The following is a 13,612-nucleotide window of genomic DNA, read 5'->3' as shown; positions in this document are numbered from 1 at the left end:
CTTCACATTTTGATAACTTAATTGTACAGCAAGCCCACCTGAACAAAAGTTCTAATTAGATATTAATTCAACAAACGAAAAAACAAATAAATCATTTGTCATGCAGATTTAACAATGACAAACCCCTCCATGTCATTTGTTCACCACATTTGAACTTGACTGAGGGTTATGGCAGCTGACTGCTGCTGTGCCCGACAAGGCATGGATGGGGTGGCTGCTTCTCAAACAAATCTCCTTCTCATTTTTGCTCTCCAGGATAGTAGAACATCTGCCTTTTTACTTCCAAAAGAGCACGAGCAAAAAATAAAATTACAAAACAATTTATTTATTTATTAGTATTATTCATATCATTTTTTGGGGGGGACATTTATTATTCTTTACAAGTTTCTCGCCTTTCTCACACATCTCTGACCACCTGCTATGTACCATTCTCCACATGTCAGGAACGTCCGGGCCCCGCCTCCATCCTAATTTGACCAATCACGCGACTCATTTCGGACATGGGAGGAAGTCCGGAAGCCAATCGCTGCTCGCTGCTGCCATCGTCACCGGAAAACATGGCGGCGCTCATGACAGGAGCAGTGAGACAGTTGGCTCTGCAGTAAGTCAAACCGTGTTTTTACACATTTTCTTTTTTATGTACATGTTTACTTTAAAACATTACAGGCTAAACTGTTGAAACCGTGGACCGGACGTTGCTTTAGTGTTGCGGTTTTAGCTGTCGGTCATGTTGTACTTTATTTGCTAGCTCTCCACTCAAGTCAGTCAGGAGATGTTGTTTAAAATCAAATTTCTCTGCAGTATATTTATTTTACTTTACAAAAAAAATGCAATGTTTGTAACTCAGCAAACGCTAGTATGCAAATAATTTGTTTTGTCGCTTTAAATTGCACAAAGTAAATCACACGGGACCCATGCAGAATTAACATGATTTTATTTGTAACTTAAAAAAAAAGGTATAGCCAAAAAAAATTCCCTTGAAAATATGCTGTTGGAATGATAAAAACTGAATAAATTCTTAATCTTTTGCTGTGCTGCAGCAACAGCAAAAAAAACTTTGTCAACCTATAAACAGTAAACCGAGACATAAAGCTCCCATCATCAGTGTTTGGACGAGCAGCCTCAGCATTTTGCAGCTCTGTCTGTCTGCAGAGGAGCAGAGTAAAGTAACCACACAGCCATGCTGGTCAGCATCCACCGATGTCAGCTGATGGCTGTTAAATGACCCAAGGGGCTTCCTCCCACACCACTGCGCTGCTAGTTAGTTAAATCCTTTTAAACATTTTTTTCCTTTTTAAGACCCTGATAAAAAGTGTGTTTTTAACATGTTGTGGTATTTTTCTGATAGTAGAGGACAAATATTGTGAAAATTAAGCTTCATTTTGCATTTCTGAGTATTTCTTTATTCTAATCATTGTGAAGATGAAAAATGCTGTTGGAAAATCTGGATCAAAACTGGACAGCTGGATAGCTCCAATAATGCTCACCGCTTTTTTTTTTTTTACATGTTAGGTTAGCGGTGTGAGGGACTGTAAGCTGGTGGGAGAGCATGTAAACAAGATGTATGAATGGAAGGGGTGGGGCTTTCTCTGCTCCAATAGTCCCACCCACAATTTGGAGGTGCTTTTCTAATAAACTACTGCCACTTTGCAGAAACCATGTTTTAGAAAACGACACAGCGTTTTTGGCTTTGCCTAAAAGCTGCATCATCATAATGAAAAGACCACTGGGAACACGCTTACAACAAAAATATAGTCTTTAAAGACATTTCCTCCTACACTTATAAAGAGAATAGCAGACCTCCCTTTTAAAACTGTCACTTCCAAATTTATGTTTTGATTTGACAGGAAAAAAATGTGCAGAGAATAAACAGTCTTCAGTTGTGCTTAAGTGCATACATGGTTGTGTTTTTCCTTATTATAATGTACATATTTCTTATTTTACATTTAGTGTTTGAAAATAATTTGAATAATATTATTTTTAATATTAATAATATTGTTTTAATGTTTTTTGTTGTTGTTTATACATAGCTCGTATGTTAAAGTGTTTGTACAGCACGTATGTTTGTAAAGATATTTAAAAATGGAAAAATTCCTTGACAGTAGGCCAATAAAAAGACATAATCTTTTAATCCTTTTTCTATCAAGTTGTTAAATCTGTTTTTTATTTATTGAGCCATTGAGGTTGCAGAAAAATTAAACAATAATCAACAATTTTGGACATTTGAAAATCATCATTAAAAATACATATTTTATTGTCTTCTTTATTTGACTTTTTTATGTTAGAAAATCTGGGAAGAATTTTTTTTTACTTGACCTATTTAGCAGCTAAGGAAAATCTTTATTTTGAGGGATCTGATTTACTGAGGACACAAATGTTGATTGACTAGAGACCCAAATGTTTTTTTTTTTTACCTTTTATTAGCATAACTGTTTCTAATTAGTGACTGCTTAGTGCACATTACTGACTTTGATGATGATCATCATTCTTACTGACTGGTTTGTGCTTTTCACTACATTGTCACAAAACCAGTGGAAGTCGTAAAGCACCCAAATATAATATTATGGATCAAATTGTATTGCGGACCTGCAACAAGCCTAAACCAGGAAGTTTGAGAACTTTTTCAAGGTAATGTTAACAATGAGGCGTAGAAAAACAGGCATGTGAACAGATAGAGACCAGCAATTCTTGCACTTTTGAAGCTTTCCTTCATAAAAATCTGTTCTGTAATAATTGGTGTTCTAAGTGTCCATTCAAAACCAATTTTAGAGGGAAGAGGAGGGGATGTGTGAAGACACTGTAAACATAGCCGATGACAAAAACTGAGCAGAAGTGAAACTTTTGTTAAATAAATTACAAATGTATTAATTAAAAACAAGCTAAGAGCAGCAAAAATGGAAAATTATAGGTGAATCAGCTCATGAATATGATGAAACGATATTGATTTTCCAATTACGGAATACTTTAATCAATTTCTTTTAACCCAATCCTAGTCTTTTACAGAAAACTATCAATAACAACATATATTTATATATACACATGAGGTGTTCTGTCTGAATTAAGGGTCAGAAACCTCTTATAAACAAAACAGTAGTTGTTTTTATATTGATGCTGACCTGGAAGAAGATCAGAGGATCATCAAACCCATTACTTTTTGACATGTTGCACTTAGTTATGGAGCGTGGATTGCCGGGCGTGCAAAGCTGGTGTTCTTGGAATAGAGTATGAAGTGACCATCCCAACTATCCACTCGCGATGCCTTCAATTATGGACTACAAAAGTGTACACTATTAATTGGATGTATTTCATTTCAACAACTTTTCCTCTAAGAATCAGCTCTTAAACGGTTAAATGTATCCCTTCCAAACGGCTGGAACTAAGAAAGCACTGCGTGGGCTTGTTTTATAGACAGCCTTAAGCTCTCACCCTAGCATTGGCGGCAGACTGCTCTTTGTCACAAACACCCTTGTGTCAAAGATGCAACAGCATCCTGGAGGAAGCATTGACTGCTGCCATGAAGTCGACAAGTGATGAAAGTAGCCTAGAGGTTGTCAATTAAAAGAGCCAAGGCCTGGACCTTATAAGTTAATGGGCAGTTTCCCCTTCCCTGGGCCTGCAAGGGCTTTATAGCACAGCTTATAAAAACTCTTAAGTGTAATGCACCCCTATAACGTTTTCAATTAGAAGACTGGGCAGAAAGCAGTGCAGAGACTTGGCAGTCAAGTTCAAAAATTTATATAGTGGCATTTGGCATTAACTGGAAGAGGAATTTTCAATTGCCCCAGTTTGACTAAGTGGCAGCTACTGTGCAGATTTTTTTATTTTGATGGCATTTCATGCTGATGGGAAGTCTTAAAGGCTTCCTGCTGTCTTTCTGTTATCTGTTTTTTTATTTTACCTGGATCATATTGACACAGCTTGAAAATCCAACAGTTTTAATGCTTTAACAAAACAGGCTAATTGTTATTCAGAGCTCTCCTAATGCTGCTGCTGCATATTATCTCAAATGGATCAGTAATTTGAAAGGCTAATCGGCTCATTTACAATTAAAATTGAGATTGAAGATCAAAGAAAGTGAAAATGTAACCCAAAGAAATGTACCTTCGATGAGAAATCTACAGTGGCCATGAAGTGCAAATCACACTAACAAATCATTAAACAAAAAAACATATTAAAGATCACAACGGCAATTAAAAAAAGCAAAACAAATAATAAATAGTTTAAAAACCATTACATTTTATAAATCAAAACTAAATTCTGGAAACTAAAGCACAATTCCAAAAAAGTGAAACACAATAAAATGAAACGTTTTAGAAAGCAAAAGTAATTTCCAGAATTCAAAACGAAATATTAAAAAACAAAACAAAAGAAGAAAACCGGAATAGGTAGGTACATTTGAGACATCTCTGATTGGATGATGGTATCCACTAAGCCTGCACAATATACCGCAAATTTATCGTTATCGCAATATCAAGCAGTGCAATATCCATATCGCAAAAGTCAGCAAAAATCGCAATAAATGGTTACCTTAAATGTGCTAATACAATCCTATGGCAGCTTGAAGCATTTAACGAATCAAATAAATCCATTTATGCATTTGACCAATTGGATGGACCTTTTCCGATGTTGACCAATCAGATGAGCCCTTTTATGTTAGATTTTTGCCTCTTACGTCAAAAAGGGTCATTTGGTGTATCATTTTTTTAAACTGTTGCAATGAGATGGTAATGATGTTTTTGGTTGTTTTGCTATTTGTTTATATACCGCAAATTATATCGTTATCGCAATATTGATCACTAATATCGCACATCGCAAGTTTTGCTCATATCGTGCAGCCTTAGTATCCACTATTGCTTCATGCCTGTATATCAGCTGAAACGATGAACAAACATCTTCATCCAATCAACGATGTCCTATAGTACCGAACTTTTTCTGGTTTCTGTAAAAAATAATACTTGATACACTCCGTACTAAACATAAAATTTAAGAAGTATGCGGACATTGAAGACGCATTTAAAAAAACTCAACTGTCAAATATCAAACACCCTCATCAGCGATGCCCAATAATACCTACCTTTTCTGGTTTCCTATTGTTTTCATTTTTTAAAATTTCATTTTGATTTCTGGAAATTACTTTTGTTTTCCAAATGTTTCAATTTTATTACGTTTCATCTTTTTTAAATTGTGTTTTGGTTTCTGGAATTTTGTTTTGATTTCTAAAATTTTATGTTGTTTTTTTTGTCATTTGTTTTGCTTTTTTAATCGTCGTTGTGATCTTTAATATGCTTTTGCGTTGTTAAAATGCTGTGTGCATGCTAATACCGGCTTTGTCTCTCGTCTTCTTTGATACGGTCAAGAATCGACCATAACAGAGTGATTTGTTAGTGTGCTTTGCCCTTTAGAGCCACAGTAGAATTCCTTTACTTATCTGTTGCTCTGTGGCTGAGCTTTATTTGGCTTCCGGTAGAAAAAATAAATGAGTGTTGAGCAAACACCAGTGTTGACACCTCATTTCCTCATTGATTGGTGGTAGAAGCCCAGCTTAAGGTGTGTGGCCATAATCCAATCAAATAAACAAACAACCTTTGTGATTGTGTAACCAAATATGCAGCTATGAGCAGGTTGTCCGAAACAAACACTCTAGGCCATTATTTTGCTTGTCTTTGTCTGAGTTCAAACCTTTAGCTCACCATTGTCTTTTATTTTGGTAAAGACAAGTAAAAACATTAACTTTAGTTCCTCAATCCACCAGTTCTAAAAAAGGGTAGATTTTTTTCCTCATGCTTTTGCACTTAAAACTTTTCTGAGCCAAGGAATCAATATATCGCCCTATTACCTGCTGTTGACCCAGCTAAGCTCGCCTTTGAAATGTGTTACAGAGCATTAAGTTAACACATGTTAGTGTGTGAAAACAAAGCTCGGGCGACTGGCGTGAGGACCAGCTGAGTAAATAAGATTGAGGGAGCAGTTAGAGATGGCAGGGAAGAAAGGCCTACACTTGTTCCAGCACAGGCTGAGGTGGATCCATAAGGCCAACAGATGGATACGCTAACCTGTATCCCCACAGAAGAAGGGGAAGAAAAAAAAGCCCAAATAAAACAAGTGACTCTGCTCTGGCTAATGCCTTTGATCAACGGCACATCTTGGTCTTTGGTGTAGGACTTCTTACGACCCCGTGGAGCACATGGAACTGCATCTGTATAAACATGGCCGGGGAGGAATGTGTGAACAATGCAACAAAAGAAATTTGTTGGAGAAACACGGGGCGGACTGGGCTAATGGGTGGTTTATGTGGTTAAGGATTTGAGCGTGGTGGTCAGATAGGATGAGAAGCTGAGGAAATACTGTCTGTTTTCTATGACAACACAAGTTGGAAACTCTTTTTGTTTTTGCTTGGTCACATGTGTCAGCACAAGCGCTGCAATGAAACTCTAAGATTTCACAGGAAAAGTACAGTGTTTGGTTATATTCATCTAAGTAGCTTTACAAAATATATTTGATCGTTATCCAATGTGCCATAAAGCCAGCCTTTTTCAACTGGTAGACTTACACTCAAAAAAAGTAGATGTTTTGAGAGTTTAAAGGGGAAGATGTTGTCTTGTCCCTTGTTTTTTTTTCTGCAACAATGGCTGGCTTATTGCCATGGTGATTGTCTGCTAGTTCCAGGACTATGAGGTGTAATTTACCCAGCATTTCCTCTCTGATACACAGCACTGTAATGAGTAAGAGGTCTGCTTTTATTGCAGTCTGTTAACTAGGTCCAGAAGGGGGAACTTAATGCATATGGATTCTATGCATACATCTATGTGTGGCCTGTTCATTTTTTCTTTCTTTTTAAAATTTGTTCCTTTATACCCTAATACTGTTTTGCCCTTAGCGTGAATAAAGAATGTAAATGCACTGGTAAGGCCTGCCCTGGCTGTGCAGTAACAACAGGATGCACTGCTGGGTTTAACCCCTTGGGGTCAGTGTTGACAGTTTGACCTAAAAGAAGGTGGATTGGGATTTTCTCCTGGAATCTTAACCCTTGTGCTATCTTAGATGACCCCACCCTTACATTGACGTGTTCTTCCTACCATAATAAAGGTGGATAAAGGTGGAGAAGATTTCATGTAATCCATGAACACCAGTGAAGATCACAAATCATTGAAGAAAAAAGGTTCAACGCACTGTCTAGTGGGTCTAGATGACCCAACTCCCAATGTTAAAGTGCTTAGGATAGCACAAGGGTTACACTCACAAGTGTTTAAGAAACTATAAGACCATATAAATTCTACTATTTAAAGCGGAAAAACCTTGATTTTACTGTTAAGTATATGTTGTTTTAAGAAAAACACATTACTGTCAGAACCTTTGACATTTGATGCTGGCAGAAGTGAAGCGTTATGTAATGTTTGAGTTCCATTAAATGTATGAAGAGACCAAAGCAGACGAGGCTCCATCTTTTTAAGCTCTTCAAGATCATTTCTATTTGATAAAGCTGATCACAGAGCAGAGACGTGGCGAGTTCCCTTTGATAATTTGCTGAATGTGGGAGCTCATTGATAACTTATCACGGATCTGGCAGCAACACAAGTTGCAGACAGGCAGCATCCTGTTAGCGGTGCACTTCATTAGAACCAGGTTTCAGTAATACCACACACATTCAAGCAGCGGGGCCATCTCCTTAGCATCAAAGAATGCTTTATACAAAGGGTTGTCTCTGCCGCAGTCCTCCCACCAGTGTCTGCTAATGATGCCCGCCGCACACATTTTTAACACTGATACTCTTCTGTACTTGTCATTCATTCACACTTTCAAGCCCTTAATGTCTGATTCCATTTCTGTGTCCCTTGCTCTGTTTGTCTCCTTCTGTCTTTCTCCCCCTCTGTCACTCGTGGTGTTTGCTTGGATGCTTGGTTTTGTTTGTTTATTGTTTCCAGATGGCAGACACAGACTTCATTTGTGCGGCTTTCAAGTTCCCAGAGAGCTTTTTACTGCCTTGGCTCAAGCGCTTATCCTGTTTCCTCTTGCCAGGCTTTATGATAGGCCCTTTTAAATGTAGCAACTGGAAACAACTGTCACTACCTGTCTGCATCACGCCTAACTGTACACAAAGCTTTCCTTTTATCACGTTTTTCATCTGAAAGTATTTGTTGCTGATGGGACAGAGAATCGAGATGGTCCTTGCAGCTCAAATGCACGGTCAGCAGTGTGTAACACTCGTTCTTCATTTTTTTCCAAACATTTGCCAAGTTTAGTCTGGGCATCATTAAGCGCCATGACGTCACTTATTTACAGGAACCCGGGAGGGCAACTTGCCCAGTAAATGTGGGGGAGGACTAGCGCATGTCTTTACTCATCGGATGTAGTTTTAAGATGGGGTAGTAATCAAAGCGCTCGGCTATGTAAAAGCCACCCCCTCCTCCTTAAGGAGGCATTTTTCCCTGGCTGCTGCTGAATGAGTGATTTACCCTGGCATTCCAACCTGCTTAATATCATTTCTAACAGCGATATTTAACAAAGGACTCCATCCATTGTTGAATGTGCTCGACTAATCCTTAAAAGTTAGTCACTCAGAGGAAATCCAAATGTTTTTGGCTTGTTGTTGCCGCTAGGTATGGATAAGGTTGGCCAGCTTCAAAGTTTGCATTCCCAGAAGGGGCTAGCTCTGTCATTAGGCATTCACCAAAAACTGTGTTGTCAGCATAGGACAGTTGTGTTTTTCCATCCCTTTACAGGCTAAGATGAAGGGAGCCTTTCTTTATACGTTTCAAATTTCAGCACAGTCATAATGCTGACCTCCTTGTGACCCCTGTGCCAGGGGATCTAAGCTGAAGTGTGAAGGGATCGGACTTTAAAATTCACGTAACCGCTGGTGTTTGTGTTTACCACCAGCGAGAGCCTGCCTTTCCGGCTAATCTCATCAAGGTTTCGGATCTAGTGCCGGGGTGAGGGAGAGGACAGAGGACCGTGACCCACATCCTTGTGCCAGGACAGCTCTCCAGCCCGGCTTTGTGATTCCATCAAAGTTTACTACGAGGCCCACGGCCAGGGATTTTACTACAGAACTCCCTGGCACAACAAGATGATGTGTGCACTCATTTCTTCCAAGGACAGTCACTTTCATGTCCTGGGCCTGCCTGTTTTTTGTTTTGTTTTTACCAGAGAAGAACCTTTACCTTTCAAATGTGAAATGATTATAATTTTTTGTTAAATTAAAAATGCAAACAATACATACAGCCCACTTTTTTTATAATTTGAAACATGTAAAAGCATGAGATAACTCAGAGGTCTTTGTTTGAATCAGCCATTAGCTAATGTAACATGCCTTCACTATTGTTCAGCGGTGAGTCTTGACTGTTAACTCTTTGTGAGATGCCAAAAACTCTACTTTATGTGTTTTTCTTTGACTTTGACAATTATTTCTTTCAAATTTGATTGCCTGCATTTTATTTTCCCTCTTTTGAAAATGTTATAATTAGAATGATTGATTGACAAACTTTGACTTTGTAACTGAGTTTGTTGCACGTTTTTTTTCTTTTTCTTTTTTTAACACTCAAAACACCGTATTTAAAAGGTCCACTCCGATCATATTTTGATCTATTGTAAAAGTGTTCCCAGTGGTCTTTTCATTATGATTGTGCCATTTTTTGGCAAGATCAGAAAAACGTGATCTTTTTCAGGCCATAGTTTTTTCAAAGTGGCAGGATTTCATTAGAAATTCACCTCTGAGTTCTTCTTATCATCCATCTGTTTACACTCTCCTGCTAGCTTACAGCCACTCACAACCTATGCAACAAAATGGTGAGCAATATTGGAGCTACCCAGGTGTGAAGTTTTGAGCCAGATGCCAGCACAGATAAGGAAAACAAAATTGTAAATGGATTTTATCGTTAACAAGTTGATGCATCAGAATGGAGCAGAGCATGAAGCTTGAGGCTTGCTGTAGCTTCTACACAACCCCTAGAGCTTTTGTCTGCTCCTGATTCACAACGATTTGATTAAAGAAATACTAAGAAATGCAATTTTGATCTTTATTTTCTTTATTTATTATGTATGCCATCATGAGCAAAATGTCACAAGAACATGTTAAAAAGATCAAAAACACAAATTGTCATTGGAGTCGGTTTGTAAGTCTTATTTATCTTTATGGACTTCTTGTTTGCATTTTGATTTTGGTTTATGTGAAGCTGTTTCTCTACAGACAGAGACAAAACACATGCAGTTAGGAAATGTAAAGTTGTAGTGACAACAATCAAAGGGTTTGACTATTTTTAACGTATTTCCGGAATGTGTCTAACACTTGTTCAAGCTGCTGCAAGCAAAGTTCCAAGTTTAAATTATTTCAAGCAAATGCCTCTAAATTTCAACTATACACACAATGTTTTCTTAGCTTTTTGAAAATAAAATAAAGCTGAATAAATTATGTGTGACTATTAAAAATGTAGTTGAAAGTGTGGTTGTATATGGTTATGAAGGTAAAACAAATTTAGTAGTATCTCTTGAGATATTCAATTATTAGTTTCTGTACCTCTAGCTCCAAGCAGGCAAAATCCCATGGACTATTATAAAGTAATAAAGAGCTATTACTCAATCATTATATTTGTCAAATAACCATTCTTGCTTTTAGACCTTTTTTAACATAATCTTGATAATCCTCTTTTTTTATGCGTGTTTATTTTTTTCTGTAGTCCAGGTTATTCAAGTTATAAACTGGCCAATCAGAAGCCTCAATAAAAGCATGTGGTCTCGTGTGGAACGTTTTATTGACAGATTCTCCCAAACCCGCTTTCAATGGTGTGGGTGGGGACTTTCAACTCACTCCTAAGTGGCGAGAGTGGTTGCCATAGAAACAATGACTCAGACAGACTTGGACCAATCGCAGTTATTTATGATTTCTGGTTCCAATATGGCGATGTCTTTTCTGAGAAAAAATGTCGCCTAAATTGGCTTAATTTTGTTGGAGCCGGAAGCAAATCGTTTTCTTCAGTTGACGTGAAACTCACTTGGTTCCGTTTTCTTACATAGTCAATTATTCGAACACACAAGACCATTGTACATATTTTAACTCACAAAACTTCTAATAGGAGTAGTGAATAAAAAAACAAAACATTTTTTATCTTTCTAATGGTATAAAAGTCAAAGCAAATTGTTGTCAGGGCAGATATTTTTTCCTTATTTGAGATACAATTCTTTACCCATAACTATTGCTCCATTGATATTGAAAAGGGCTTTTATAGGTTTGAAAAAAAAGTCTCCCACATTTCATCCTTGATACTTGCTAATACAAACATGTCCAGGAAGCAAAGAGTTGAAAATGTACCTAATTTCCTAATCTTAGTTAAACCTACAAATTGATCTTTGTTTGCATAATATGTTCGATCCAAGATTTTGTCGTTTTAAATGTCCGGTGTTGTGAAACATGGCAAAAATTGAGCTTTCATTCCTCCTTTGGGTATATTTTAAGACAAAACATGTTTTTGGTACATGACTTGTTTATTTGACTACCTGCTATCTTTAAATCCTTAGATGAAAACCTTTTTGCTCTGTGCTGTTAAAACACAGATGTGGACGTGCAAACAGGAGCAGCATAGTAAGTTAGTTTATCTTTGATGTTCAGCGATTGACAAAGAGACTTTCCTATCAAAGGACTACAAATAAACTACAACGAAAGATTGATTATCAAAGGCAGGTCTACGTTCTGAGTGTTTAAAAGACAACATGTTAAGGCTCTGGGGTTTATGTTTCTGCTTTTGATCCAAATGGATCTTTCATTTTGATACATTATAATCTAAATGTGATGTTTGCTTTCTGATCATTTTCACCATCAATGGTGCATGGTGTGCAAAATGACACAATGGTTTAGGCCAGACTACAAGCAAATTGGCATGTCGTTGAGTCCCATCTTCGCTGATGCGGGACTTCCCCGTGCTTTTGTCTTCAGTTTGGGCACAGCTGTCAGGTTAGGTGCTATCCCCGCTCCCCTCCCAAAAACCTCCGGCCACGCGCCGCTGCACCTCAAACACTAAATAGAAGCATTAGACACACCATGTTAGGGGCTGCTGGTGTCCGAGCAGCGGGTTTGGTTGTCTTGTCCTGTGGCCAGAGATGTGTGCATTATCAACCCTCCCACATCTGCACTATTTGGTGTAGCGGTTATTTTAATTCCCATACCTTTATATTAGATAGTAGATTTACTCATTTGTGGTTGATTTCCATTTGTATTGCTGCGTCTGTCGACCGCTGACCCTTATATGCCTCCAGTTTTTAGCACTCGGCTACAGATCTTTGCCATGTAAATGCCCACAAGGTCTATTTACTCATACGTAACGTAACAGATCTTGATTATGCACCACCAGCATCACACCTCAGCAGGATATAACCAAACATGAAAATTAACTCGCCGTTAAATGCCACTATATGCAGTCCTGAAAAAAGCGGGGTAAAGGGAAATCAAATACAAATTTACACTGGTGGAAAAACCCCACTGTTAGGAAAGGGAGCCTAAAGGCAGAGAAGATGCTGCCTATTAATGTGCAAAGCAAATGAAACTGTTTATTCCACACTATCCATCCAAAGAGAACACGTTCACACAGGGTGAATACACACTCATTATTTTGGTAGAGGGCAATTTTTGGTAGAGGTTTCTACAAGAATAAAAATTGAAATAAATCAGATGTTAATACTTCTCCAACTGCCTACGAATCAGGTAAATGAAAAAGGGTAAGAAGAATAAATCAGCATAATGAGCTGAATTTATAAATATTGCCTAATTCACTGGAGATTTTAATTGATTTGTTTGAGAATTCAAAGTTTAAAAAAGCAGTCTGAAGTCGCGCTGATGCATCCATGACATACTTCTAAAATTGTCTGTTATAAAGGTAAGCATTAAAGTTTCTTGGCCTGACTTTGTCTGCGAGACATGCAAAAGGAATTGCCCCCCGATGGGTTGGAATGCACCCAGCTGGCCTTTAAAAGGTGATAATTGGAAAATACAGGATAAAGCCGCAGTCCAAGTGAGGATTTTGCATAGGATTAAGCCACAAAAAACTAAATGGAAGGAAAAATCTGCAGGAGATATGAAGAAAAATGATCAAATACTTAAATATAGCTCTTTATCTTCTGTGTTGAGGCTGCCGCAAAAGCTGCTATGTAGGGCCTGCGCTAATTTGGCATGTAAAGAATTAGCTCTAGAAGGATCAAACTTCAACAAACTCATAGAAAACAAATATCAAACCATTATAGATAAAGTAGGTTTTCTAAGTGGTCTTCTAATTATGATTATGCCATTTTTAGGCAAAATCAAAAATGACCAGTTAGTGAGTTTGTTATTCTTTGATTTCTTTCTCTATTGTTTCTTTAAAACACCTACGGCCCCACTACAACGTATTTTATGGAAATTATTGCTAAAATATCAATATTTACTTTTGTTTTTCTTGCTCGTCTTGTTACAATCCAACTTTGGAGTTAAAGGAGTTAGCTTTTAAATGGCTCAAGAGACTTCAAGCAATTGTAATTTCAGTCACATTTGAAAAGCAAATGCTTTTTTATTCAACCCGGTCTCCTGACACAGCATTCCATTACTTTTCAGGAAGGAAATTGTTGGGGAAATTGAAGAGGCCTATACCTG

At 37.6% G+C, this 13,612-nt stretch overlaps 1 protein-coding gene across 1 annotated transcript in view; it reads left to right on the top strand.

Annotated features, from left to right (window-relative positions):
- Positions 1 to 446: 446 nt before the first annotated feature.
- The window catches only part of clybl (citrate lyase beta like), a 63,822-nt gene continuing 50,656 nt past the window's right edge, over positions 447 to 13,612 (top strand). Inside the window, exon 1 of the mRNA XM_004081449.5 lies at positions 447 to 601. Coding sequence (XP_004081497.2) covers positions 501 to 601 — 101 coding nt within the window. The 5' untranslated portion in view covers positions 447 to 500. The remainder of the gene's footprint in view (positions 602 to 13,612) is intronic.

The sequence above is a fragment of the Oryzias latipes genome, chromosome 21 (genome assembly GCF_053564925.1).
Source record: "Oryzias latipes strain Hd-rR chromosome 21, Olatipes_Hd-rR_3.1".
Classification (NCBI taxonomy): Eukaryota; Metazoa; Chordata; class Actinopteri; order Beloniformes; family Adrianichthyidae; genus Oryzias; species Oryzias latipes.
This window is presented reverse-complemented; position numbering and strand designations above follow the sequence as displayed.